The 26,635-nt window shown below is 44.4% G+C and overlaps 3 protein-coding genes across 3 annotated transcripts; all 3 read right to left on the bottom strand.

Annotated features, from left to right (window-relative positions):
* Positions 1–4,437: 4,437 nt before the first annotated feature.
* LOC115023025 (uncharacterized) lies at positions 4,438–6,885 on the bottom strand. The gene is made up of 10 exons (XM_029454164.1): positions 6,747–6,885; positions 6,468–6,634; positions 6,287–6,390; positions 5,729–5,817; positions 5,467–5,647; positions 5,273–5,378; positions 5,087–5,172; positions 4,785–4,876; positions 4,635–4,710; positions 4,438–4,556 (listed from the first exon to the last, which is right to left on the bottom strand). Exons 1-9 carry the CDS (start codon positions 6,811–6,813, stop codon positions 4,646–4,648), a joined length of 957 nt encoding a protein of 318 aa, XP_029310024.1. The 5' UTR covers positions 6,814–6,885; the 3' UTR covers positions 4,438–4,556; positions 4,635–4,645.
* A 2,925-nt stretch (positions 6,886–9,810) lies between these two features.
* LOC115023023 (uncharacterized) lies at positions 9,811–12,305 on the bottom strand. Its single transcript, XM_029454163.1, has 10 exons — positions 12,146–12,305; positions 11,867–12,033; positions 11,686–11,789; positions 11,128–11,216; positions 10,866–11,046; positions 10,678–10,783; positions 10,460–10,545; positions 10,155–10,246; positions 10,005–10,080; positions 9,811–9,926 (listed from the first exon to the last, which is right to left on the bottom strand). The coding sequence occupies exons 1-9, from the start codon at positions 12,210–12,212 to the stop codon at positions 10,016–10,018; spliced, it is 957 nt and encodes a 318-aa protein (XP_029310023.1). The 5' UTR covers positions 12,213–12,305; the 3' UTR covers positions 9,811–9,926; positions 10,005–10,015.
* A 4,656-nt stretch (positions 12,306–16,961) lies between these two features.
* LOC115023026 (uncharacterized) lies at positions 16,962–19,384 on the bottom strand. Its single transcript, XM_029454165.1, has 10 exons — positions 19,278–19,384; positions 18,999–19,165; positions 18,818–18,921; positions 18,259–18,347; positions 17,997–18,177; positions 17,803–17,908; positions 17,609–17,694; positions 17,306–17,397; positions 17,156–17,231; positions 16,962–17,077 (listed from the first exon to the last, which is right to left on the bottom strand). The coding sequence occupies exons 1-9, from the start codon at positions 19,342–19,344 to the stop codon at positions 17,167–17,169; spliced, it is 957 nt and encodes a 318-aa protein (XP_029310025.1). The 5' UTR covers positions 19,345–19,384; the 3' UTR covers positions 16,962–17,077; positions 17,156–17,166.
* Positions 19,385–26,635: the final 7,251 nt, after the last annotated feature.

Genomic DNA, 26,635 nt, shown 5'->3' with positions numbered 1-26,635 from the left:
CTGAAGAAGGAGTCCTTCCGGGTTATGTTATCCGGGAGGACTCCGGAAACAGTTGCAGGGTATCGAAGGACTAGAAGGGCGGCAGCTTTTGCCGTGTCAGAGGCAAAGCAGCGGGTGTGGGAGAAGTTCGGAGAAGCTATGGAGAAGGACTTTCGGTCGGCACCAAGGTGCTTCTGGAAAACCATCCGGCACCTCAGGAGGGGGAAGCGAGGAACCATCCAAGCTGTGTACAGCAAGGGTGGGACCCTGCTGACTTCAACCGAGGTTATCGGCCGCTGGAAGGAGCACTTTGAGGAACTCCTGAATCCGACTAACACGCCCTCTATGGTAGAGGCAGAGCTGGAAGCTGATGGGGGATCATCGTCAATTTCCCTGATGGAAGTCACTGAGGTAGTCAAACAACTCCACAGTGGCAAAGCCGCAGGGGTTGATGAGATCCATCCAGAAATGCTGAAGGCTTTGGGTGTTGAGGGGCTGTCTTGGTTGACACGCCTCGTCAATATTGCGTGGAAGTCTGGGACAGTGCCTAGGGGTTGGCAGACCGGGGTGGTGGTTCCCCTATTTAAAAAGGGGGACCAGAGAGTGTGTGCCAACTACAGGGGTATCACACTTCTCAGCCTCCCTGGTAAAGTCTAAGGTACTGGAAAGGAGGGTTCGGCCGGTAGTCGAACCTCTGATTGAAGAGGAACAATGCGGATTCCGTCCTGGTCGTGGAACAACAAACCAACTCTTCACTCTTGCAAGGAACCTGGAGGGGGCCTGGGAGTACGCACGTTATCACCAATCCTGTTCGTGATTTTCATGGATAGGATATCAAGGGTCTGGGATATCGAGGGACAATGGGAGCACAGGGGCTGGGGTCACGGGGGACAACTGGAGCCCAGGGGCTGGATTCTCGAGGAACGGAGGTAGCACAGGGGCTGAGGTCTCGAGGGACGGAGTTAGCACAGGGGTTGGGGTCTCGAGGGACGCAGGGAGCACAGGGGCTGGGGTCTCGAGGGACGCAGGGAGCACAGGGGCTGGGGTCTCGAGGGATAGAAGGAGCACAGGGAGCACAGGGGCTGGGGTCTCGAGGGACGAGGGGAGCACAGGGGCTGGAGACAGCAGGGACAGGAGTCTGCGGAGGTCCGTCAGCGGGAGTCTGCGGAGGTCCGGCAGCGGGAAACGGGAGTCTGCGGAGGTCCGGCAGCGGGAACTGGAGGCTGTCGTGGCCCAACAGCGGAAACAGGAGACTGTCGCAGCCCAACAGCGGAAACAGGGGGCTGTCGCGGCCCGGTAGCGGAAACAGGGGGCTGTCGCGGCCCGGTAGCGGAAACAGGAGTCTGCCGTGGTCTGGGTCTCTTGCGCCGAGACCTGGAAGTCCCCTGGAGACTCCGAGGACCTCCCAGGGCCAGGCAAGTGCCCAGAAATGGCTCAGGGACTGGGGTCTGGTGCAGCCCGACAGTAGGAAGCTGCCGTAGAGCGACTGGAGTAGGGGGTTGCCGCAGCTCGGCAAAAGGAAGTTGAGTGGAAGGATCAGCAGGGTTAGGCTGGCAAGGTGGAGTGCCCACAAAATCCTGAAGCCACTCAGGTAAAAGGCTCTTCAACTCTGGCTTCTTAGCAACCTCTTTTCTCGCCAATCCAAGCGCAGCCTGTCGTGTCCTCCAACAGGGGTTTCGCTTCCACTCACCAAACATTACAATTAAAGTGTACATTAAATCATAGGTCTCCTCATCCATGACATCTGCTGACTCCATGTTTCTGGTCAGATCGTATTGTCACGGTAGCGAAAAGGTGAGGACTCAAATGCAAGACGGCAGACGAGGAGATTAACAAAAAGAGGGCTTTATTCCAAAAGCTTACAAAATAACAAAAATACAAAAGGTAAACAGTAAACTGAAAAGACAAACCAGGATGACACGGGGAGCACGAGGAGACATCTGCAAGGGTGACACTTAGATGACAATATGACAAGGAACACTGGGAAAGACAGGGATATATACACACAGACATTAACGAGGGGAATGAGACACAGCTGGGGAGAGAAGCTAAAACACAAGGGCAAGGTGAATGGACACAGGAGGAACAAATCAACAATCACAGAGGGAAAACACACAGACAGGAAGTACAACTAGACGTGACATAAGGGGGAGTGAACACTTCAAAATAAAACAGGATATACAGAAATCAAGACTGTGACAGAACCCCCCTCTCAAGGGACGGATCCCAGACATCCCAAAATTCAAAAAAACACTCAGGAGGCCGGCGCGGAGCCGCTCAGGAGGCTGGCAGGGAGGCCGGCAGGGAGGCCGGCGCGGAGCCGCTCAGGAGGCCGGCAGGGAGGCCAGGCAGGATGCGGGCGGAGAGGCCGGGCTGGAAGCCGGCGAAGCCGCTCGGGAGACCGGGCTGGAGACCGACGGAGTAGTCGCTCGGGAGACTGGGCTGGAGTCCGACGGAGTAGTCGCTCGGGAGGGCGACGGAGTAGTCGCTCAGGAGACCGGGCCGACGTCACTGGGGTCTCGACAGTCCGGGGGAACATGGGGATCTCGAGCGTCAACAGGAACACGGGGGTGACAAGGAACACTGGGAAAGACAAGGATATATACACACAGACACTAATGAGGGGAACGAGACACAGCTGGGGAGAGAAGCTAAAACACAAGGGCAAGGTGAACGGATACAGGAGGAACAAATCAACAATCACAGAGAGAAAACACACAGACAGGAAGTACAACTAGACGTGACATAAGGGGGAGTGAACACTTCAAAATAAAACAGGATATACAAAAATCAAGACTGTGACAAATACAACTACGGATTCTACAAGCATTTCGTTCATATGCGATTTCACTCCAGATAAGACCATCTGTCTCTCCTGCAAACCACCATGTTGTGTAAACAAAAGAGGGACTGACCTGAACTACCTCCTGACTTTTGAATTTAGTATAAATACCGCAGCAGAGGATTCACTCCTCTGAGCAGAACACTGCAGTCTTACAAGCTTAAGTGTGTGAGTTTGTACATCTTTTTTATGTATAACTCTGCTCTTTCTTGCAAAAATATTGATTAAAACTCTTATTTTGATCCTGACTTTGTGGGTTTATTTAAGTATATTTTTCCAACAACGGTAAATGCTGATAGATTGTACACATCAAATGAAACGTAACTACATTTATTACTGAGTTTATTACCGAGTGTCAGAGTGAACTTACCCTCAGCAAGACACACAAAATGCACCACATTTAGTATGACACAAACTTCCGCTGTGGATTTTCATAAATAAAATACAGTAACACTATGGTTGCAGGTCCAAGTTTAACAGGAATTTAACAATTAATTATTTAATTATTAAATGTAGTATAAATGTACCCAACAAAACAGCAGATTTGCCACATTCCCGATAGTCGACTCGTCAAGTTGTATTGTGAAAAACTGGCTTTGGCGTAAACGTGTGATCAGCTGAACTTTCCCATTTTCAGCCATGGCTACTATTCACCGCTGGACAGTGTCATTGGAGAGGGGCACCCTGTTAATTTTGTCGCTTGCTTTCTCCCCAAACAATTAGTCATGATCTTGGCAGCTGGTTAGACTAAATTCTCACCTATCGAATGAGGTTTACCTGTTTGAGATAAGGGAAGCTTCTGAATCACCTGCATCAGGACGATGCACCTTGCCTGTCGTGTCAGATTGTTCATTTACTTTTCTTTTAACTGACCCCGTCTTTAGCCATCGATCCATCTTGTCAGTTGACCGCGCAGATCATTTATGCCGCAAGAACGTAAAACGAACCTACGTAGGTTTGTTTTAGGATCTACACAGCTGCGTAACTAGGCTACACTCGTCATTTTTAAACAGTTTGAACTTATGAGTACCTTTTAAAAGCGCTCTATAAGACAATGCAACAAAAATAAAGTAAAATACTGTTCGATACCTGTGACGAAATAGTTTGCGCCTTTGTGGATGCAATGATGTAAGTTGTAATGCACATGTGTAAATGATAAAATGGAGGCATACTATTGTTGAAATTGCACCTATGTTGTAATCTTAAGAAATTTCAAGTTGTTCATAATGTTTTGTAAAAAGATCAAATTGGAACATTTTCAGAATGTATGTGTACTTTTTTGCACTAAAACAAAGGGGAACATTTGGAGTCGTCGTTATGCTATGATTTTACTGGTCAGGCCCACTTGAGATCAAATTGTGCTGCATGTGGCCCCTGAACTAAATTGAGTTTGACAACCCTGCTGTACTTAGTTCAATGCAAGTAGCTCTGGATGAGAGCGTCTGCTAAATTACCTGTAATGTAAGCATTACAGCAGTTGTGTGTTTTAAGGTAGAGCAAGTCCCATATTTTACCTCGACACCATTAGAGGTGTTCACAACTTACCATTCATGAAAATACATCTTTGTTAAGACCATTACACTAAAAGCAGGATAAACACAACAAGCTTCAAGCAATTAGTTTGGAAACAGTTTATTGACCACATACAATCTGAAATGCAAAGAGGCTCACAAAATAATAAAATAATAAAAAAGCCAAATCAGATTGAAAGCAGTCCGTAAAAATGGAGCCATTCCTGTTGGGAGAGCAAAACAAAGTTTAATGTAGTAGTTAAGGATAAATATACAATTGCAATGTAAAATAAAACTCTTGCCTTGAGGCCATTCAGAAAGTCACATCAGTGATGGTAAGTGGTCCAAGGACACCTTTTTGTACCACTCCACGTTTCCCTGGCAAAAGAAATGAAGCCATTTTAGTACAGTACAATGAGACAAGTCTATTACAGCAGAGGTTATGCACATACCTGATGCTACACTCCTCGTCCTCCTGGACTTGCAGCTGGATTCACAGCAGTCACAAAGAGCACTATAGTCCGGGTTGTCGAGCAGCTCCCACCTGAGTTCATGAAGATTGAATGAGAAGAATCAGTAAATTAATCTCAACTGAAGTGTGGAAGTCTTGAATCCAGAAGCAAACGCGTTCAAATTATTAATCGTGAGCTGTCTGCAGTAGCAGGAGACTAAGCCAATGCTGGACAAGTCATACCTTATGTGAAGAAAAAAATATATATGAACTTAGGTTCCGATATACTGAAGTGATATTTACCCTTGCCCTTTGACATAGTGGCAGGCTTTCTTGGTGTGGTCAACACCATTGGGATCCCAAGCCAGGAGTTCGCAGTGGATAAACACCTGTTGAGTGGCGGAGAAGTTCAGGTTGCAAGGCAGTACCACTTTGCATCTAAAAATTATTAAGTGAACATGCACAATTTATTTAATGAGGCCAATTTACCTCTTCTCCGAGAGCAAACGTAAAGGCTTGAAGGGACACTTGGATCTCTGATGATTTTTGCCTTGGTTCAAATTGTGAGCGAGATGTCATACTATCCACAAAACATCTGTGGGGTTAAACAACATTTATTTGCATCGATTCCAATGTCTGGACAACATTAGTTTTTGGTTTAGTTCCAGTGTAACTAAGAGTACCCCTTATTGGAGATGATCGGGTATATGATGCTGTCAGGCTGCAACTCTGGCGTGGTAGCCGCTACGCATTCCTCAAGAAGCAGCAGCAAGGGCTGATGGGTCTTCTGTGCAACGCTAGCCATGATGGGGATAAGGGTGCCCAAAGGAAAGCTAGTAGATTCAGCGGGGCCCGAGAAGTCACCTACAGCCATAAAGGAGTCATTAAGTTGCAGGAGTCATTGTGAAATCTGCCATTTCCAGTGAGCGCATGTTTCACACCCACCATTCATGAGTCCAATGTTGAAGACCAGATATTCTAGACCGTAGGTTTGAAACACTGGGTTATAAGCCATAGGGTACCAGTTGTCGGGCCTGCACAAAAGAGTACAGAAAGTGTTGCGGTTAAAACACATGCATTTGTAGAACGCAAACCAAATTTGAAGTCACTTTAAAAAGATGGCCCATTTTCAAAATTCAAATGAGATTCCTTTTATGCAGGAAACACTAAACATAATACTTGCCAAATCGAGAAAGTGCCAAGTCAGCTTTGTGACCATACAAAGTATGAACTTTCTCCATAGACTATGAAGTTTAGATAAAAAGCAGCATGGGAAAGTTCTGAGCATTAGGCTACATTTTCTGTTTGAGACTAGAAAACCTCATTTGAGCATAAAAATTCAATTTTGTTGCTACAAAAAGCAATCTCCCATTCATAGTCTAAGAAGCAGGCCCAGACTGTACATCACAAGTTGACTCACTTGCATAGTGTCTGGCTTTGAGAAACAGTAGCACATGTTCAAGCGAACTTTCCTAGGCCGGTTGAAGTAGTATGAACACTCACCTCTCATATGCACAGACAACTGGATGTGTGAAGGCAACAATGTGAGAATCCGGAGAGGAAATGTAGGTCAGATCATTGGTGTACATCAGCTGATCCCCAGTAACCTGCGAGAGAGACAAATGTCACCGAGCTGTAGGAAATAGTAGATTTACAATTTGCAGGTATAAAATAAGTCACTCACCAGTCTCCTAAAGTCACAATCGTTGAGATCGACATTGAAATAGGCTTCACTGGTTGACAAGCTTGTGGGGAAACAGTTACCCAGACGGAAGAGCGACGTATCGGCCTGCGACCTGCTCTCTGTCCACACCAACGTCACAAAACCTTGTCGACAGTCCAGTTTCATTTCTGCAAGGGACACAACACAAATAACTCAAATTGCTACTCACACAGTTTGAATTAAAGATTATAAAACAACATTTATAAAACAAACATATCCTGCATTTCGCTGCTATGTTACCTGCATATACAGCCATGGCCGCTGCCAGACTCAAAAGCACTGCAACTTGCAAAAAGTAAGCCATCATGACTGAATACTGAATACTTACTACTAACACGCTGGTGGCTTTTATTCCTCAAACCTGGCAGGCAATAATCAAGATAACCTCCTTCACCTGGTGTGTGCCAACAGTCCCAGGTGCAGCGCCATCAGACTAATTACAGCTTGGAGAGCAATTTATGACATCACACTTGACCCAATTAATTCTGATGTTGTGTAGCTGGATCAGCGGCATGTTAAAGGAATACTTCACCCACAAAAGGACCATTTGTATATCAATTACTCATCCCGTGGTATCTTAACATTACCTGTCGCCCTGCTCAGAAGTATTTTAAATTTTATGCCAACAGAGAAGTTACTTCAGTCGGCTGGGCAGTCCTGCCTCTGCTCAAACAGCGGGTCTTATTCTGTTCTGATTGGCCGTGTGACGTATGAAGACCCTGCTCCACAGCGTCAGTCAAATTAAACCAGGGCTGCTAGTCTTCTAAGTACTACATTTAGAGATAATAGTAAGAAACTGGTTTTGGTCCTGGAAAAGTTTTTAAAACGAGTCATTTCATTTAAGATATTGTGCCAGAAGTAGCCCCTATGAATGTCTTTGGGGTCCATGCAAACCATTTATTTAAAAAGATGAAATAAAAATAAAGAGGCGACCTTGATCTGTTCAAAGTTGATTCTGATTAAACTTACTTTGAATGCTTATCTTTTTGTTTTTTGTTTATACTGGTCATGTCCTGTAAAGCGCACACGCCGTCTCCACAATTAAATATGCAGCATGAGTTAATCTTTGGCTCTTTATAGCAACATATTTCAGCTGGAGTGGACGGGGCGATAGACGCATTACAGACTCTGATATCAGCAGAGTGTAAACTAGGCCTACAAGTTGGACCTGAGAGAAGGTAATATGGGCCAACATGTTAGTGTAAAGCAATTTGTTGTGCCAAATAGCAAGGATACAGAGATGTTTTATAAAAATAATAATAATAATAATAATACATTAGACTTCTATAGCGCTTTTCTTGTAACTCAAAGACACTTTACAGAGTGGGTAACACAAAGATAAACGAACAAACGAGAGAAAGAAAGGGAGGATAAGCAGAAGAGACGGTCAGTGGTTGAAGGCAGTGTTGAACAGATGAGTCTTAAGAGAAGTTTTGAATGTGGCGAGTGAGGAGGAATCTCTGATGGTTTGAGGTAGAGCGTTCCAGAGGGTGGGAGCAGCGATGGAGAAGGCTCTGTCCCCCCAGGATTGGAGCTTGGTCCGGATGGGGGGGGGGGGGGGGGGGGGACAGGAGGTTAGCAGCAACAGAGCGGAGGCTGCGGATGGGAGTGTGTCTGTGGAGGAGGTCAGTCAGGTAGGAGGGGGCCAGGTTATGGAGGGCTTTGTAGGTCATGAGGAGGATCTTGTACTGGATTATCTGGGGGATGGGCAGCCAGTGGAGCTTGTAGAGGACTGGGGGCGATGATGGTTCACGGGTCCGAGAGTGGATGAGAAGACGGGCAGCGGAGTTCTGGATGTATTGGAGTTTATTGATTATTTTTGAGGGTAAACCATAGAGAAGGCTGTTACAATAGTCCAGACGGGAAGTGACGAAGGCGTGGATGAGGGTTTCTGCAGCTGTGGAGGAAAGGGATGGACGGAGACGGCAATGTTTTTGAGATGGAAGAAGGCTGTCTTGGTGAGCTGTTTAGTGTATTTATCAAAAGAGGGTTTGGTCAAAAATGCCAAGATTCTGGATGTGAGGGGAGGTGGAAACTGAGGAACTGTCGCTGTCGAGGGTAAGGTTGTGGTGGATTTGGTGAGTGTTTTTGGTCCAATGATGATTTCAGATTTTACACAGTTCAGTTTTAGGAAGTTGATTTGTAGCCAGGATTTTATTTCAATGATGCAGTTTGTCAGGATACCGTGGGTAGCGGTGGAGATTGACTCTGGATATGAGGCGCTGGATATCGGCAAAGCAGTGGAATTGGAGCCCCTGACTGCGGGCTATATGACCAAGGGGGAACAGGTACAAGATGAAGAGGAGGTGGCCGAGAACTGAACCTTGGGGGACGTGGTGGATTTGCAGTTAATGTAGATTAACTGGTGCCTGTCAGAAGTATGATTTGAACCAAGAGAGGGCAGTGCCGGTGATGTTGAAGGTGGTTTCAAGTCGGGTGAGGAGGATGGAGTAATTGCGCTGAGGTCGAGGATGTTGAGGTTTCCGGTGTCAGGAGAGAAGGTTGGCGATTTTGAGTGCAGTTTCAGTACTGTGGTTGGAGCGGAATCCGGATTGGATTGTTTCATACAGGTTATTGGCAGAGGTGATGTTTCAGTTGAGAGGCTACAGCGTGTTCCAAAACGGGACAGAGGGTAGGTTGGAGAGTGGTCTGAAGTTATTTGATGTGTCAGGGTTGAGTCCAGGTTCAGGGCAGCGATTTTAAGGGATGGTGGGACAATGCCAGTAGACAGGGAGGAGTCTATTGTTGCAGTGATAAGTGGAGAGAGAGCAGGAAAGCAGTCCTTGACGAAGCTGGAGGGGATGGGGTCCAGAGAGCAAGTGGCAGTTTTCATTCCTGTGAGGAATTCAGAGAGGTCAGGAGGGGAGAAATGAAACAGGGGTTTGCAGGATAAGGGGGCAGGTGGTTTGAGAGGGGAGCAGGTGCGGTGGTGGATAAGCTGCTGTAGGTGTTGTCTACTTTGGAAGAATGAGAGGAAAGGGGTGCAGTATCCAGGGGGCTGAGGAGAAGAGTGCTTTTGGGTTTCCGGAGCCAGCGTGAATTATTTGAGTGTAATAGGTGGAGCGGGCACAGCAGAGGGCATCTTTGTAGCCTTGTGGATCAAGCCTATATGATCATCAACCCTCTAGGCTATTGCATGCATTACAGCAGTCGTGCAGTTTATTGTGTTAAGGTAGAGCAGGTCCCCTATTTTACCTTGACACCATTAGAGGTGTTCACAACTTACCATTCATGAAAATACTAATACATCTTTGTTAAGACCAATACACAAAAAGCAGGATAAACACAACAAGCTTTCAAGCAATTAGTTTGGAAACAGTTTTTATTGACCACATACAATCTGAAATGCAAAGAGGCTCACAAAATCAAGAATAAATAGCCAAATCAGATTGAAAGCAGTCCGTAAAAATGGAGCCATTCCTGTTGGGAGAGCAAAACAAAGTTTAATGTAGCAGTTAAGGATAAATATACAATTGCAATGTAAAATAAAACTCTTGCCTTGAGGCCATTCAGAAAGTCACATCAGTGATGGTAAGTGGTCCAAGGACAGCTTTTTGTACCACTCCACGTTTCCCTGGCAAAAGAAATGAGGCCATTTTAGTACAGTACAATGAGACAAGTCTATTACAGCAGAGGTTATGCACATACCTGATGCTACACTCCTCGTCCTCCTGGACTTGCAGCTGGATTCACAGCAGTCACAAAGAGCACTATAGTCCGGGTTGTCGAGCAGCTCCCACCTGAGTTCATGAAGAATGAATGAGAAGAATCAGTAAATTAATCTCAACTGAAGTGTGGAAGTCTTGAATCCAGAAGCAAATGCGTTCAAATTATTAATCGTGAGCTGTCTGCAGTAGCAGGAGACTAAGCCAATGCTGGACAAGTCATACCTTATGTGAAGAAAAAATAAATATATATGAACTTAGGTTCCGATATACTGAAGTGATATTTACCCTTGCCCTTTGACATAGTGGCAGGCTTTCTTGGTGTGGTCAACACCATTGGGATCCCAAGCCAGGAGTTCGCAGTGGATAAACACCTGTTGAGTGGCGGAGAAGTTCAGGTTGCAAGGCTTACATGTACATTTATTAATTTCAGTTTCCACAGTACCACTTTGCATCTAAAAATATTTAAGTGAACATGCACAATTTATTGAATGAGGCCAATTTACCTCTTCTCCGAGAGCAAACTTGAAGGCTTGAAGGGACACTTGGATCTCTGATGATTTTTGCCTTGGTTCAAATTGTGAGCGAGATGTCATACTATCCACAAAACATCTGTGGGGTTAAACAACATTTATTTGCATCGATTCCAATGTCTGGACAACATTGGTTTTTGTTCTAGTGTAACTAAGAGTACCCCTTATTGGAGATGATCGGGTATATGATGCTTTCATGCTGCAACTCTGGCGTGGTAGCCGCTACGCATTCCTCAAGAAGCAGCAGCAAGGGCTGATGGGTCTTCTGTGCAACGCTAGCCATGATGGGGATAAGGGTGCCCAAAGGAAAGCTAGTAGATTCAGCGGGGCCCGAGAAGTCACCTACAGCCATAAAGGAGTCATTAAGTTGCAGGAGTCATTGTGAAATCTGCCATTTCCAGTGAGCGTATGTTTCACACCCACCATTCATGAGTCCAATGTTGAAGACCAGATATTCTAGACCGTAGGTTTGAAACACTGGGTTATAAGCCATAGGGTACCAGTTGTCGGGCCTGCACAAAAGAGTACAGAAAGTGTTGCGGTTAAAACACATGCATTTGTAGAACGCAAACCAAATTTGAAGTCACTTTAAAAAGATGGCCCATTTTCAAAATTCAAATGAGATTCCTTTTATGCAGGAAACACTAAACATAATACTCGCCAAATCGAGAAAGTGCCAAGTCAGCTTTGTGACCATACAAAGTATGAACTTTCTCCATAGACTATGAAGTTTAGATAAAAAGCAGCATGGGAAAGTTCTGAGCATTAGGCTACATTTTCTGTTTGAGACTAGAAAACCTCATTTGAGCATAACAATTACATTTTGTTGCTACAAAAAGCAATCTCCCATTCATAGTCTAAGAAGCAGGCCCAGACTGTACATCACAAGTTGACTCACTTGCATAGTGTCTGGCTTTGAGAAACAGTAGCACATGTTCAAGCGAACTTTCCTAGGCCGGTTGAAGTAGTATGAACACTCACCTCTCATATGCACAGACAACTGGATGTGTGAAGGCAACAATGTGAGAATCCGGAGAGGAAATGTAAGTCAGATCATTGGTGTACATCAGCTGATCCCCAGTAACCTGCGAGAGAGACAAATGTCACCGAGCTGTAGGAAATAGTAGATTTACAATTTGCAGGTATAAAATAAGTCACTCACCAGTCTCCTAAAGTCACAATCGTTGAGATCGACATTGAAATAGGCTTCACTGGTTGACAAGCTTGTGGGGAAACAGTTACCCAGACGGAAGAGTGACGTATCGGCCTGCGACCTGCTCTCTGTCCACACCAACGTCACAAAACCTTGTCGACAGTCCAGTTTCATTTCTGCAAGGGACACAACACAAATAACTCAAATTGCTACTCACACAGTTTGAATTAAAGATTATAAAACAACATTTATAAAACAAACATATCCTGCATTTCGCTGCTATGTTACCTGCATATACAGCCATGGCCGCTGCCAGACTCAAAAGCACTGCAACTTGCAAAAAGTAAGCCATCATGACTGAATACTTACTACTAACACGCTGGTGGCTTTTATTCCTCAAACCTGGCAGGCAATAATCAAGATAACCTCCTTCACCTGGTGTGTGCCAACAGTCCCAGGTGCAGCGCCATCAGACTAATTACAGCTTGGAGAGCAACTTATGACATCACACTTGACCCAATTAATTTTGATGTTGTGTAGCTGGATCAGCGGCATGTTAAAGGAATACTTCACACACAAAAGCACCATTTGTATATCAATTACTCATCCCGTGGTATATTGACATTACCTGTCGCTAGTGATGGGCAAATTAAGCTTTTATGAAGCACTGAACCACTTCAGCCAATTGTTTCATTGGAAATGGGTTCATTACTCGAAGCTTCAGGTACAGTGACCTCTACTAGCGAAGTGCAAGGTTGCAGATGGATTTAAAGTATCTTTGCCTTGAAAATTATTTGACGCACACATCTAAAACTGAATATCATGTTATATTTAAAAATAAAGATTGATGATTGTGTGTATGTGTTATTGAGAAAAGAGTGCTAGGAAAAAAAATGGGGCTTTTTATACCTTAAATGATAGTACAGTTTAAGATTTGATAGAGAGAAGGGGAATGACATGCAGCAAATGGCCATATTTCGGATTCGAACCCCGGCCCGCTGCGGCAAGCACTTTAAATGAGGGATGCCTGCACAACGAACTGCGCCACTGGGGCAAACTATGAACATGTGGGATGTAGATTTATTTTCTTTACTTGCTCACAAGGAACAGACGATGCTGGCGTGTATAAAGATTGTTAGTTGGTCGGCTGCATAATGATCAAATACAAACGCAACACCAACAATTCAACAGCAACAATGCATACAATGACAGCAACCCACTAATTTGCGGTTATAAAGTGTTGAGGCACTCAAATTCAAAACTGTCTCAACCAGGTCAGAATCGAAACGAGGCAGTGCCAGCGAATCACCTGATTGGACCGCGAACCAGTCTGGTGATTCATTCAGGCAATGAAGCAGTTACTGCTTCGGACGTCATATGTCACGTGATTTGAAGCAAGCTTCGAAGCAGTGGATATATGTCATACCTGTCAACCTCTCCCGTTTTCCCCGGCATTATCCCGTATTTTTCCTTCAATCCCGCTGTCCTCCCGTTAAAATATCTTCCCGTAATTATCCTGTATTTTTAACCTTTCAAAAATAAAAATAGGCCTAATTAAAAAAAGTGTAAAGTGGCCTCCGGTAGAGCAGGTGGCAGTATTATGTTTAACTTTAGCTGAAAAACGTTATCCGCCAGTAAACACACAGAAGAAGAAAACAGGAACAATAACAGAAGAAGAAGACGAAATCATATGGATGAGAGTCACAGTGAACGAGAGATAGATGTAGACGCAGTTGTACCTGCCAAACAAGTTAAAACTTGATGCAATTAATTAGACGAATGGGAGGAGACTTTCCCTTATTTAATAAAAAAGCAGAGTCGGGCAAACTAATGCTTTTTGTAAAGTGTGCCATTCAGATGTTAGCATTGCACTCGGCGGAAAAAGCGTCCAAGCACAAGCACGGAGGCACAAAACATACACTGTCAATGACTTCATGTGTGACAAGAACTGTTTCAGAAGCAGACCAAGTGACCAAACTGAGGGAAAGATGTCAATGCTTTGCGCCAAAAATAATGTAGCCTTCAGCTAGCCTTGAGGCTGGCAAAGTCTGCAACCTTTGTTTACAAAAGTCCCTTGCAGATGCTAGGGACTCCCACACTGAATAAAATGTATATATGCAATTAAAATACATACATTTATAAACATGTCTGTACAAGTAATACATACTTTAAATAAACATGTAATTCCTGAACCCGTCCCTTATGTGTTTACATTTACATTATATGGGTTGGGGCTGGCTTGCTCAGAGCTGTTAAGGTATGGGCAGAGTCCGCCAGAAAGTTTCCCTAATTTTGAAATTCCAATGTTGACAGGTATGTTATATGTAATTGTAGTTCAGGGTTTGAAGCACCTATTGAAGCTTCATTATCACACTGCCATCACTAACTGTCGCCCTGCTCAGAAGTGTTTGAAGTTTTATGACAACAGAGAAGTTACTTCAGTCGGCTGGGCAGTCCTGCCTCTGCTCAAACAGCGGGTCTTATTCTGTTCCGATTGGCCGTGTGACGTATGAAGACCCTGCTCCACAGCGTCAGTCAAATTAAACCAGGGCTGCTAGTCTTCTAAGTACTACATTTAGAGATAATAGTAAGAAACTGGTTTTGGTCCTGGAAAAGTTTTTAAAACGAGTCATTTCATTTAAGATATTGTGCCAGAAGTAGCCCCTATGAATGTCTTTGGGGTCCATGCAAACCATTTATTTAAAAAGATGAAATAAAAATAAAGAGGCGACCTTGATCTGTTCAAAGTTGATTCTGATTAAACTTACTTTGAATGCTTATCTTTTTGTTTTATGTTTATACTGGTCATGTCCTGTACAGCGCACACACCATCTCCACAATTAGATATGCAGCTTGAGTTAATCTTTGGCTCTTTATAGCAACATATTTCAGCTGGAGTAGACGGGGCGATAGACGCATTACAGACTCTGATATCAGCAGAGTGTAAACTAGGCCTACAAGTTGGACCTGAGAGAAGGTAATATGGGCCAACATGTTAGTGTAAAGCAATTTGTTGTGCCAAATGGCAAGGATACAGAGATGTTTTATAAAAATAATAATAATAATAATAATAATACATTAGACTTCTATAGCGCTTTTCTTGTAACTCAAAGACACTTTACAGAGTGGGTAACACAAAGATAAACGAACAAACGAGAGAAAGAAAGGGAGGATAAGCAGAAGAGACGGTCAGTGGTTGAAGGCAGTGTTGAACAGATGAGTCTTAAGAGAAGTTTTGAATGTGGCGAGTGAGGAGGAATCTCTGATGGTTTGAGGTAGAGCGTTCCAGAGGGTGGGAGCAGCGATGGAGAAGGCTCTGTCCCCCCAGGATTGGAGCTTGGTCCGGATGGGGGGGGGGACAGGAGGTTAGCAGCAACAGAGCGGAGGCTGCGGATGGGAGTGTGTCTGTGGAGGAGGTCAGTCAGGTAGGAGAGGGCCAGGTTATGGAGGGCTTTGTAGGTCATGAGGAGGATCTTGTACTGGATTATCTGGGGGATGGGCAGCCAGTGGAGCTTGTAGAGGACGGGGGTGATGTGGTTACGGGTCCGGGAGTGGGTGAGAAGACGGGCAGCGGAGTTCTGGATGTATTGGAGTTTATTGATTATTTTTGAGGGTAAACCATAGAGAAGGCTGTTACAATAGTCCAGACGGGAAGTGACGAAGGCGTGGATGAGGGTTTCTGCAGCTGTGGAGGAAAGGGATGGACGGAGACGGCAATGTTTGAGATGGAAGAAGGCTGTCTTGGTGAGCTGTTTAGTGTATTTATCAAATGAGGGGGTTTGGTCAAAAATGCCAAGATTCCAGATGTGAGGGGAGGTGGAAACTGAGGAACCGTTAATGTCGAGGGTGGATTTGGTGAGTGTTTTTGGTCCAATGATGATTTCAGATTTTTCACAGTTCAGTTTTAGGAAGTTGATTTGTAGCCAGAATTTTATTTCAATGATACAGTTTGTCAGGATAGAGTGGAGATTGACTGTGGTTATGAAGAGCTGGATATGATCGGCAAAGCAGTGGAATTGGAGCCCATGACTGCGGATTATATGACCAAAGGGGAACAGGTACAAGATGAAGAGGGGGCCAAGAACTGAACCTTGGGGGAGGTGGTGCGGTGGGGGATTTGTAGTTAATGTAGATTAACTGGTGCCTGTCAGAAGTATGATTTGAACCAAGAGAGGGCAGTGCCGGTGATATTGAAGGTGGTTTCAAGTCGGGTGAGGAGGATGGAGTAATTGCGCTGAGGTCGAGGATGAGAATGTTGAGGTTTCCGGTGTCAGGAGAGAAGGTTGGTGATTTTGAGTGCAGTTTCAGTACTGTGGTTGGAGCGGAATCCGGATTGGATTGTTTCATACAGGTTATTGGCAGAGGTGATGTTTCAGTTGAGAGGCTACAGCGTGTTCCAAAACGGGACAGAGGGTAGGTTGGAGAGTGGTCTGAAGTTATTTGATGTGTCAGGGTTGAGTCCAGGTTCAGGGCAGCGATTTTAAGGGATGGTGGGACAATGCCAGTAGACAGGGAGGAGTCTATTGTTGCAGTGATAAGTGGAGAGAGAGCAGGAAAGCAGTCCTTGACGAAGCTGGAGGGGATCGGGTCCAGAGAGCAAGTGGCAGTTTTCATTCCTGTGAGGAATTCAGACTGGGGAGAAATGAAACAGGGGTTTGCAGGATAAGGGGACAGGTGGTTTGAGAGGGGAGCAGGTGCGGTGGTGGATAAGCTGCTGTAGATGTGGTTTGCATTGGAAGAATGAGGGGAAAGAGGTGCAGTTGTCGACTGGGAGGTAGTATCCAGGGGGCTGAGGAGTTGGTTTATTGTGGAGAAGAGTGCTTTCGGGTTTCCGGAGCCAGCGTGATTATTTGAGTGTAATAGGTGGAGCGGGCACAGCAGAGGGAATCTTTGTAGCCTTGTGGATCAAGCCTATATGATAATTAACCCTCTAGGCTATTGCATGCATTACAGCAGTCGTGCAGTTTATTGTGTTAAGGTAGAGCAAGTCCCATATTTTACCTCAACACCATTAGAGATGTTCACAACTTACCATTCATGAAAATACATCTTTGTTAAGACCAATACACTAAAAGCAGGATAAACACAACAAGCTTTCAAGCAATTAGTTTGGAAACAGTTTTTATTGACCACATACAATCTGAAATGCAAAGAGGCTCACAAAATCAAGAATAAAAAGCCAAATCAGATTGAAAGCAGTCCGTAAAAATCGAGCCATTCCTGTTGGGAGAGCAAAACAAAGTTTAATGTAGTAGTTAAGGATAAATATACAATTGCAATGTAAAATAAAACTCTTGCCTTGAGGCCATTCAGAAAGTCACATCAGTGATGGTAAGTGGTCCAAGGACAGCTTTTTGTACCACTCCACGTTTCCCTGGCAAAAGAAATGAGACCATTTTAGTACAGTACAATGAGACAAGTCTATTACAGCAGAGGTTATGCACATACCTGATGCTACACTCCTCGTCCTCCTGGACTTGCAGCTGGATTCACAGCAGTCACAAAGAGCACTATAGTCCGGGTTGTCGAGCAGCTCCCACCTGAGTTCATGAAGATTGAATGAGAAGAATCAGTAAATTAATCTCAACTGAAGTGTGGAAGTCTTGAATCCAGAAGCAAATGCGTTCAAATTATTAATCATGAGCTGTCTGCAGTAGCAGGAGACTAAGCCAATGCTGGACAAGTCATACCTTATGTGAAGAAAAAATAAATATATGAACTTAGGTTCCGATATACTGAAGTGATATTTACCCTTGCCCTTTGACATAGTGGCAGGCTTTCTTGGTGTTGTCAACACCATTGGGATCCCAAGCCAGAAGATCGCAGTGGATAAACACCTGTTGAGTGGCAGAGAAGTTCAGGTTGCAAGGCATACATTTATTAATTTCAGTTTCCACAGTACCACTTTGCATCTAAAAATATTTAAGTGAACATGCACAATTTACCTCTTCTCCGAGCGCAAACGTAAAGGCTTGAAGGGACACTTGGATCTCTGATGATTTTTGCCTTGGTTCAAATTGTGAGCGAGATGTCATACTATCCACAAAACATCTGTGGGGTTAAACAACATTTATTTGCATCGATTCCAATGTCTGGACAACAATTGTTTTTGGTTTAGTTCCAGTGTAACTAAGAGTACCCCTTATTGGAGATGATCGGGTATATGATGCTGTCAGGCTGCAACTCTGGCGTGGTAGCCGCTACGCATTCCTCAAGAAGCAGCAGCAAGGGCTGATGGGTCTTCTGTGCAACGCTAGCCATGATGGGGATAAGGGTGCCCAAAGGAAAGCTAGTAGATTCAGCGGGGCCCGAGAAGTCACCTACAGCCATAAAGGAGTCATTAAGTTGCAGGAGTCATTGTGAAATCTGCCATTTCCAGTGAGCGCATGTTTCACACCCACCATTCATGAGTCCAATGTTGAAGACCAGATCTTCTAGACCGTAGGTTTGAAACACTGGGTTATAAATCATAGGGTACCAGTCGTCGGGCCTGCACAAAAGAGTACAGAAAGTGTTGCGGTTAAAACACATGCATTTGTAGAACTCAAACCTAATTTTGAGTCACTTTAAAAAGATGGCCCATTTTCAAAATCACATGAGATTCCTTTTATGCAGGAAACACTAAACATAATACTTGCCAAATCGAGAAAGTGCCAAGTCAGCTTTGCGACCGTCACAAAGTATGAACGTGCTCCATAGACTATGAAGTTTAGATAAAAAGCAGCATGGGAAAGTTCTGAGCATTAGGCTACATTTTCTGTTTGAGACTAGAAAACCTCATTAGGGCATAAAAATGTACATTTTGTTGCTACAAAAAGCAATCTCCCATTCATAGTCTAAGAAGCAGGCCCAGACTGTACATCACAAGTTGACTCACTTACATAGTGTCTGGCTTTGAGAAACAGTAGCACATGTTCAAGCGAACTTTCCTAGGCCGGTTGAAGTAGTATGAACACTCACCTCTCATATGCACAGACAACTGGATGTGTGAAGGCAACAATGTGAGAATCCGGAGAGGAAATGTAGGTCAGATCATTGGTGTACATCAGCTGATCCCCAGTAACCTGCGAGAGAGACAAATGTCACCGAGCTGTAGGAAATAGTAGATTTACAATTTGCAGGTATAAAATAAGTCACTCACCAGTCTCCTAAAGTCACAATCGTTGAGATCGACATTGAAATAGGCTTCACTGGTTGACAAGCTTGTGGGGAAACAGTTACCCAGACGGAAGAGTGACGTATCGGCCTGCGACCTGCTCTCTGTCCACACCAACGTCACAAAACCTTGTCGACAGTCCAGTTTCATTTCTGCAAGGGACACAACACAAATAACTCAAATTGCTACTCACACAGTTTGAATTAAAGATTATAAAACAACATTTATAAAACAAACATATCCTGCATTTCGCTGCTATGTTACCTGCATATACAGCCATGGCCGCTGCCAGACTCAAAAGCACTGCAACTTGCAAAAAGTAAGCCATCATGACTGAATACTGAATACTTACTACTAACACGCTGGTGGCTTTTATTCCTCAATGCCTGGCAGGCAATAATCAAGATAACCTCCTTCACCTGGTGTGTGCCAACAGTCCCAGGTGCAGCGCCATCAGACTAATTATAGCTTGGAGAGCAACTTATGACATCACACTTGATCCAATTCATTTTGATGTTGTGTAGCTGGATCAGTGGCATGTTAAAGGAATACTTCACCCACAAAATGACTATTTGTATATCAATTACTCATCCCATGGTATATTGAATTCTTGAAGAAAACTTTGTTTTTCTCGCATTTCTCCATGGAAAACGAAGAAACAAAAAACATAGAGAATTCTTGAATTAAAGTAAATGGGGGCCGTTTAACAACAGCGCAACTATGTCAAAACATCCGTTTACAAATTCTCACACGTTATTGAAGTCTTATTTATCCAATCATATGCTCACTACTTCCCAAATACATGCATTTTTTACTAAAACCTTAATATTTAAAACACTTCACTCTGTGGCGCAAGCTGATCCTGCGGAAGTGTTTTTAATTAAGGATTATACTGCAGGAGTTGTGTTTAAGTTTGCAAACGGATGTTTTGGTGTAGTTTTGCTATTGTTTAACGAGGCGCCCATTTACTTCAATTTATCAAGACTTTACGTCTTTGGATTCTTTGTTCATTGTGGTGGCAAGCATGAAAAACAAAGTTTTCTTAAAGACTTTAAGGTTACACGGAGTGAGTAATTGATATACAAGTTATTATTTTGTAGGTGACGTATTCCTTTAAAGTTTTGAAAAACACGTTTATTTCATTAGAATAAGAGTAATAATCATAATAAATTGTATTTATAAAGCTCCTTTCAAAGCTAAAACTAATCTCAAGGCGCTAAAATGCAGGACAACAACAACAACAGACATAAGATTTTACGGAAAGGCTTTTGTGAAAAGAAAGGTTTTTAGGCTCTTCTTGAAGGAGTCGGTGGCCTGTGGAGCCCTCAGGTGTTCTGGGAGGGAATTCCACAGGTGAGCGGCTGAGCAGAAGGCCCGATCGCCCATGGTGCAGAGCTTGGTCCTGGGGGGGTGGAGCAAAGTTTTTTAGAGGAGCGGAGGTTGCGTGTGGAGGTTTGTTGGGGGAGGAGTTCCTTGAGATACGGAGGAGCATTTCCATGTATGCACTGATGGGTGAGTAGGGAGATTTTGTACTCAATCCTGAATGAGAGAGGAAGCCAGTGGAGGGAGTGGAGAATGGGTGTGATGTGGTTATATTTTCGCACCCTCATCAGGATCCTAGTGGCGCTGTTCTTGATATATTGGAGCTTTTGAAGGCTCCCGCTTGGAATCCCGATGAGGAGAGCGTTGCAGTAGTCCAACCTTGAGGAGACAAAGGCGTGGACGAGTTGTTCAGCATCTGACAGGGAGAGTGTGGGGCGGAGTTTTGCAATGATCCTGAGGTGGTAGAAGGAGGTCTTGCACAGATGTTTGATGTGGGTGTCAAAGGTCAGATGAGGGTTAAATCTTACACCTAGGTTGGTGACTGATGGTGATAGGGGTATGTTTTGACCAGAAAAGGTGATGTGGTTTATGAGGGAAGACTGGACCTGGTGTGGTGTGCCAACTAAAATAGCCTCTGTTTTTGAGCTATTTAATTGAAAGAAATGGTCTTTCATCCAAGCCTTTATCTCCTCAAGGCAGGTGTTCAATGATGATGATGATGATGATGATAATGATGATGAAGATGTCGACAGTGGGGCTGCATGTGGCATCGGGTCGGTTTTTATATATAGCTGTGTGTCATCAGCGTAGCAATGGAATGGTATTCCATGCTGGCTGATGACACAGCCAAGGGGCAGAGTTTAGAGGGTGAACAGAGTGGGGCCAACAACCGACCCTTGAGGGCCACCACAGGTTACTGGGTGTATCTGCGAACTTGAACCTCCCAAGGATACATACTCTGTTCTTCCAGAGAGGTAGGACTGGAACCAACTCAGGGCGGAGTCAGAGAGTCCAATGGTGTCGTGGAGGCGCTGAAGGAGGATCTGATGGTCGACCGTGTCGAATGCTGCAGTCAGATCCAGGAGGATGAGGAGAGATGGGGAGCCAGCGTCACCGCCATTAGCAGGTCGTTTGTGACCCTGACCAGAGATGTTTCGGTGCTGTGGGCGGAACGGAAACTGGACTGGAATTTCTCAAAGAGGTAGTTGGCTTTGAGATGGTCCTGAAGCTGGGCTGCAACTACTTTTTCCAATACCTTTGATAAAAATGGCAGGTTGGAGATGGGCCTGTAGTTGGTGAGGACATCCGGGTCTAAGGTGGGTTTTTTGAGAAGAGGTCTGATGACGGCAGTTTTTAGAGACGATGGGACATGACCAGTCTGGAGCGAGAGGTTAATGACTTTGGTGATCAGGGGGCTTAAAGCACAAATGTTGGATTTTATCAGGGCTGTGGGAAAAGGGTCCAGTGCGCAGGTGGAAGGTTTCATCCTGCAGATGACGTCCTCAACCTCTTGCTGAGAGATCTCCAAGAAGACGCGAAGAAGCAGGAACATCCCAGGCTGTGGGTTGACAGCAGGGACAGACTGAGCGGAGGAGCTGGAGAGAAAAGAGCGCATGGTGTCGACTTTAGTTTTGTCGACATGAATGTTCAAATCCCCAAGTATGACAGTATTTGCAGATGTGGTACAGAGTGAAGTCAGAAGTTAATTTATCTCTGAGATGAAGGCCTGGGTTTGGCTTGGGTGGGCGGTAGATGAGGAGAATAGTCATGGGGAAGGGGGGGTTTGCATTTAAATGCAAGGCATTCAAATGAGGACAGGTCAGGCAGAGAGATGGGGGTCAATTTGAGGTCACTGCGGTGTATAATGGCTAAGCCAGAGATGGAGAACTGTTAGGCAAGGCAAGATGGTTATCCGTAGCATGGCAGGAGGAGATGAAGCAGGGAGAAGCAGTCCGTTTCCAAGTACCAGTTTAGCCGGCAAGCTAGTTGAAGGCTAGTTGTGGAGGCCGCGGTCCTAGCCAACAAGGGCTAATCGCACCGGAACAGCTGAAGGGCTGTCCAGGGGATACCTCACATTAGCGGTGGTGAAACAGTGGTGGACGTATTGTGGCCCACTGGTAACAGGAAGCTGACAGTAGGAGCTAACTGGCTCGTTGGAAGCCGACAGACTGCTAGCTAGTCAAGCTAGCGTTAGTTGTCCGGGAGCTGTCGATAGCAGTGGAAAGTGCCAGCAACAGGTAGCAGCGGTTATCCAAACATGGCTTGTAATTCAGTAGAAATGCAGTCAGCAGAAGATATAAGTTAGATGTTTAAAGGTAACATCTAACAACAGACTTAAACTAGACTTAAACTAGAACTAGCAGGAGGAGAAGCGGCGAACAAGCAGCGCCAGCGTCCTCTCTCTCATGCAGCAATGAATAATCACCTACTACTACTATTACACAGCTACTGTGTTTACAACAACCCCGCTAAGTGCTAATGTAAGGAATCATGGTCTATTTTTCTTTACCACTATACTAGCAACCATGCAGTAGGCAGCACACATTAAGCTATCAGTGAGAGAGTATAGCCATACAGATCTGTATAATAAGAGTTACGTTAGTGTGAAGTTGCAGTCATGTCATCTTTTTACTATGTAAACACTTGCCCTTGTACTCGTCTATATTTATGGCCAGAAAGAAAATCCCATGTTATTTTAAGACAAAATCTGATTTTTAATGAGAAGTTCAGACTTAAGACTTAATACAAAGTGGAGTCATTTCATAGGTTTAAGTCTAATCAAATCAAAATAAAATAAAATAAAATGTATTTGTATAGCCCAATATCACAAATTATACATTTGTCTGTAGTGAGCTTTACAAACTGTACAGGTTACGACACCCTCTGTCCTTAGACCCTCGCATTGCACAAGGAAAAACTTCCTAAAAGAAACCCCATAATTAAAGGGGGAAAAATGGAAGAAACCTCAGGGAGAGCAACTGAGGAGGGATCCCTCTCCCAGGACGGACAGACGTGCAATAGATGTTGTATGTACAGGATAAACAACATAGTACAAATACAACATTTGACAGAAAATGATGTTGTGTTGAAAATGAGAAAGTTTGGATGAATCCAGGAAAATGTCAAAAAGGCTTCCCGGTGTCCAGCAGGACCAGAGCAGCAGGCGCAGCCACGATTCCTGATCCTGACGTAAACTTTATCAGTGGCAACCTGCCACATGAGACACAGAAACTCCTGGTGATGAGTTAGTAACATACATTTACATAAATGCATACAGATAGAGAGGGAGAAGAAGAGAGGGAGGGGAGGAGAGAGGAAGAGAAGGAAGAGAGTAGGGAGGTGTCCCCCGGCAGTCTAAGCCTATAGCAGCATAACTAGGGGCAAACCTGAGCCAGCCCTAACTATAAGCTTTATCAAAAAGGAAAGTCTTTAGCCTACTCTTAAATGTGGAGAGTGTGTCTGCCTCCCGAACACAAACTGGAAGCTGGTTCCACTGGAGAGGAGCTTGATAGCTGAAGACTCTGGCTCCCATTGTACTCTTAGAGACTCTTGGAACTACAAGTAACCCTGCAGTCTGGGAGCGTAATGCTCTAGTTGGTTTATAAGGTACTATGAAATCTTTAAGATATGCTGGAGCCTGACCATTAATTGCTTTGTAAGTCAGGAGAAGGATTTTGAATTCTATTCTGTATTTTACCGGGAGCCAGTGCAGAGCAGCTAATACAGGAGTAATATGATCCTGTTTCCTTGTTCTTGTCAATACACGTGCCGCTGCATTTTGGATCAACTGAAGAGTCTTAAGCAACTTTTTGGGACAACCTGATAACAATGAGTTGCAGTAATCCAGCCTTGAAGTAACAAATGCATGGACTAGTTTTTCTGCATCATTTTGAGACAGGATGTGTCTTATTTTTGCAATGTTACGTAGATGAAAGAAGGCAGTCCTTGAGATTTGTTTTATGTGGGAGTTAAAAGACAGATCCTGATCAAAGATGATGCCAAGAATCCTTACAGTGGTGCTGGAGGCCAAATAAATGCCATCCAGAGCTTCTATGTCATTAGAAAATGCGTTTCGGAGGCGTTTAGGGCCAAGTATAATAACTTCAGTTTTGTCTGTGTTTAACATCAAGAAGTTGCTAGACATCCAAGTTTTTATGTCCTTAAGGCATGCTTCAAGTTTAGCCAATTGATTGGTTTCATCTGGTTTAATTGATAGATATAATTGGGTATCTTCTGCATAACAATGAAGGTTTATAGAATGGTTCCTTATAATATTGCCTAAAGGAAACATATATAAGGTGAATAGAATCGGTCCAAGTACAGAACCCTGCGGAACTCCAAGACTGACTTTGGCTGTCATGGAGGATTTATCATTAACAAGAACAAATTGAGATCCCTCAGATAAATAGGACTTGATCCAGCTTAGTGCGGTTCCTTTTATGCCAACACAATGTTCCAGTCTCTGTAGTAGAATGTCATGATCAACAGTGTCGAAAGCAGCACTGAGGTCTAACAAGACAAGAACAGAGACAAATCCTTTGTCTGATGCCAATAGAAGGTCATTGGTAACTTTCACCAGTGCCGTCTCTGTGCTATGATGAACTCTAAATCCAGATTGAAAAACCTCAAATAAACTATTATTATGTAAAGAATAATATAACTGTTTTGCAACTGCTTTCTCAAGGATCTTAGCGAGAAAGGGAAGGTTAGATATCGGCCTATAGTTGGCTAAAACCTTTGGATCAAGACTAGGCTTTTTAAGAAGTGGTTTTATTACAGCTACTTTAAAGGATTGTGGTACGTAGCCAGATACAGTATATCTCAAAAGTGAGTACACCCTTTAGATTTTTGCAAATATTCTGTTATATCCTTTCAGGGGATAACATTATCCTACTGAAACTTTGATATAACTTAAAGTAGTCAGTGTGCTGCTTGAATAACAGTATAGATTTATTGTCCTTTGAAAATTACTCAGTACACAGCTGTTAATGTCTAAACAGCTGGCAACAAAAGTGAGTACACCCCATAGTGAACATGTCTAAATTGTGCCCAAAGTGTCAATATTTTGTGTGACCACCATTGTTATCTAGCACTGCTTTAACCCTCCTGGGCATGGAATTCACCAGAGCTGCACAGGTTGCTTCTGGAATCTTCTTCCACTCCTCCACGACGACATCACGGAGCGCACGGATGTTGGACACCTTGCACTCCTCCACCTTCCTCTTGAGGATGCCCCACATGTGCTCAATTGGGTTTAGGTCTGGAGACATACTTGGCCAGTCCATCACCTTAACCTTCAGCTTCTTCAGCAAGGCCGTTGTTATCTTGGAGGTGTGTTTAGGGTCATTATCATGTTGGAAAACTGCCCTACGGCCCAGTTTCCGAAGAGAGGGGATCATGCTCTGCTGCAGGATGTCACAGTATATATTGGAATTCATGTGTCCCTCAATGAAATGCAGCTCCCCAGTGCCGGCAGCACTCATGCAGCCCCAGACCATGATGCTGCCACCACCATGCTTGACTGTAGGCAAAACACATTTGTCTTGGTACTCCTCACCAGGGTGCCGCCACACACGCCGGACACCATCTGACCCAAACAGGTTTATTTTGGTCTCATCAGACCACAGGACATGGTTCCAGTAACTCATGTTCTTGGATTCATTGTCTTCAGCAAACTGTTTGCGGGCTTTCTTATGCATCGGTTTCAGAAGGGGCTTCTGTCTGGGGCGACGGCCATACAAACCGATTTGATGCAGTGTGCGGCGTATGGTCTGGGCACTGACAGGCTGACATCCCACTTCTGCAACCTCTGCAGCAATGCTGGAAGCACTCGCACGTCTATTTTTGGAAACCAACCTCTGGATATGACGCTGAGCACGTGGACTCAACTTCTTTGGTCGACCCTGGCGAGGCCTGTTCCGAGTGGAACCTGTCCTGGAAAACCGCTGTATGATCTTAGCCACTGTGCTGCAACTCATTTTCATGGTGTTGGCAATCTTCTTATAGCCAAGGCCATCTTTGTGAAGCGCAATAATCCTTTTTTTCAGTCGCTCAGAGAGTTCCTTGCCATGAGGTGCCATGTTGTCCAGCATTCAGAGAGAATTGTGCCCAAAACACCAAATTTAACAGCCCTGCTTATCATTTACACCTGAATCCTTGTAACACTAACGAGTCACATGACACCAGGGCGGGAAAACAACATCATTGGGCACAATTAGGACATGTTCACTATGGGGTGTACTCACTTTTGTTGCCAGCTGTTTAGACATTAACAGCTGTGTACTGAGTAATTTTCAAAG

This window comes from Cottoperca gobio, chromosome 17 (genome assembly GCF_900634415.1).
Source record: "Cottoperca gobio chromosome 17, fCotGob3.1, whole genome shotgun sequence".
Taxonomy (NCBI): domain Eukaryota; kingdom Metazoa; phylum Chordata; class Actinopteri; order Perciformes; family Bovichtidae; genus Cottoperca; species Cottoperca gobio.
This window is presented reverse-complemented; position numbering and strand designations above follow the sequence as displayed.

What these genes read in the sequence shown, in the direction of transcription:
- LOC115023025 (XM_029454164.1), bottom strand. Translation starts at nt 6,813, where the DNA reads ATGATGGCTTACTTTTTGCAAGTTGCAGTGCTTTTGAGTCTGGCAGCG. An exon ending in ATTGTGACTTTAGGAGACTG is followed by an intron (nt 6,391 to 6,467) that starts GTGAGTGACTTA and finishes TCTCTCTCGCAG; the next exon opens with GTTACTGGGGATCAGCTGAT. An exon ending in CAACATTGGACTCATGAATG is followed by an intron (nt 5,648 to 5,728) that starts GTGGGTGTGAAA and finishes TTATGGCTGTAG; the next exon opens with GTGACTTCTCGGGCCCCGCT.
- LOC115023023 (XM_029454163.1), bottom strand. Translation starts at nt 12,212, where the DNA reads ATGATGGCTTACTTTTTGCAAGTTGCAGTGCTTTTGAGTCTGGCAGCG. An exon ending in GGCCATGGCTGTATATGCAG is followed by an intron (nt 12,034 to 12,145) that starts GTAACATAGCAG and finishes TGTCCCTTGCAG; the next exon opens with AAATGAAACTGGACTGTCGA. An exon ending in CAACATTGGACTCATGAATG is followed by an intron (nt 11,047 to 11,127) that starts GTGGGTGTGAAA and finishes TTATGGCTGTAG; the next exon opens with GTGACTTCTCGGGCCCCGCT.
- LOC115023026 (XM_029454165.1), bottom strand. Translation starts at nt 19,344, where the DNA reads ATGATGGCTTACTTTTTGCAAGTTGCAGTGCTTTTGAGTCTGGCAGCG. An exon ending in CAACATTGGACTCATGAATG is followed by an intron (nt 18,178 to 18,258) that starts GTGGGTGTGAAA and finishes TTATGGCTGTAG; the next exon opens with GTGACTTCTCGGGCCCCGCT. An exon ending in CACTATGTCAAAGGGCAAGG is followed by an intron (nt 17,398 to 17,608) that starts GTAAATATCACT and finishes TCATGAACTCAG; the next exon opens with GTGGGAGCTGCTCGACAACC.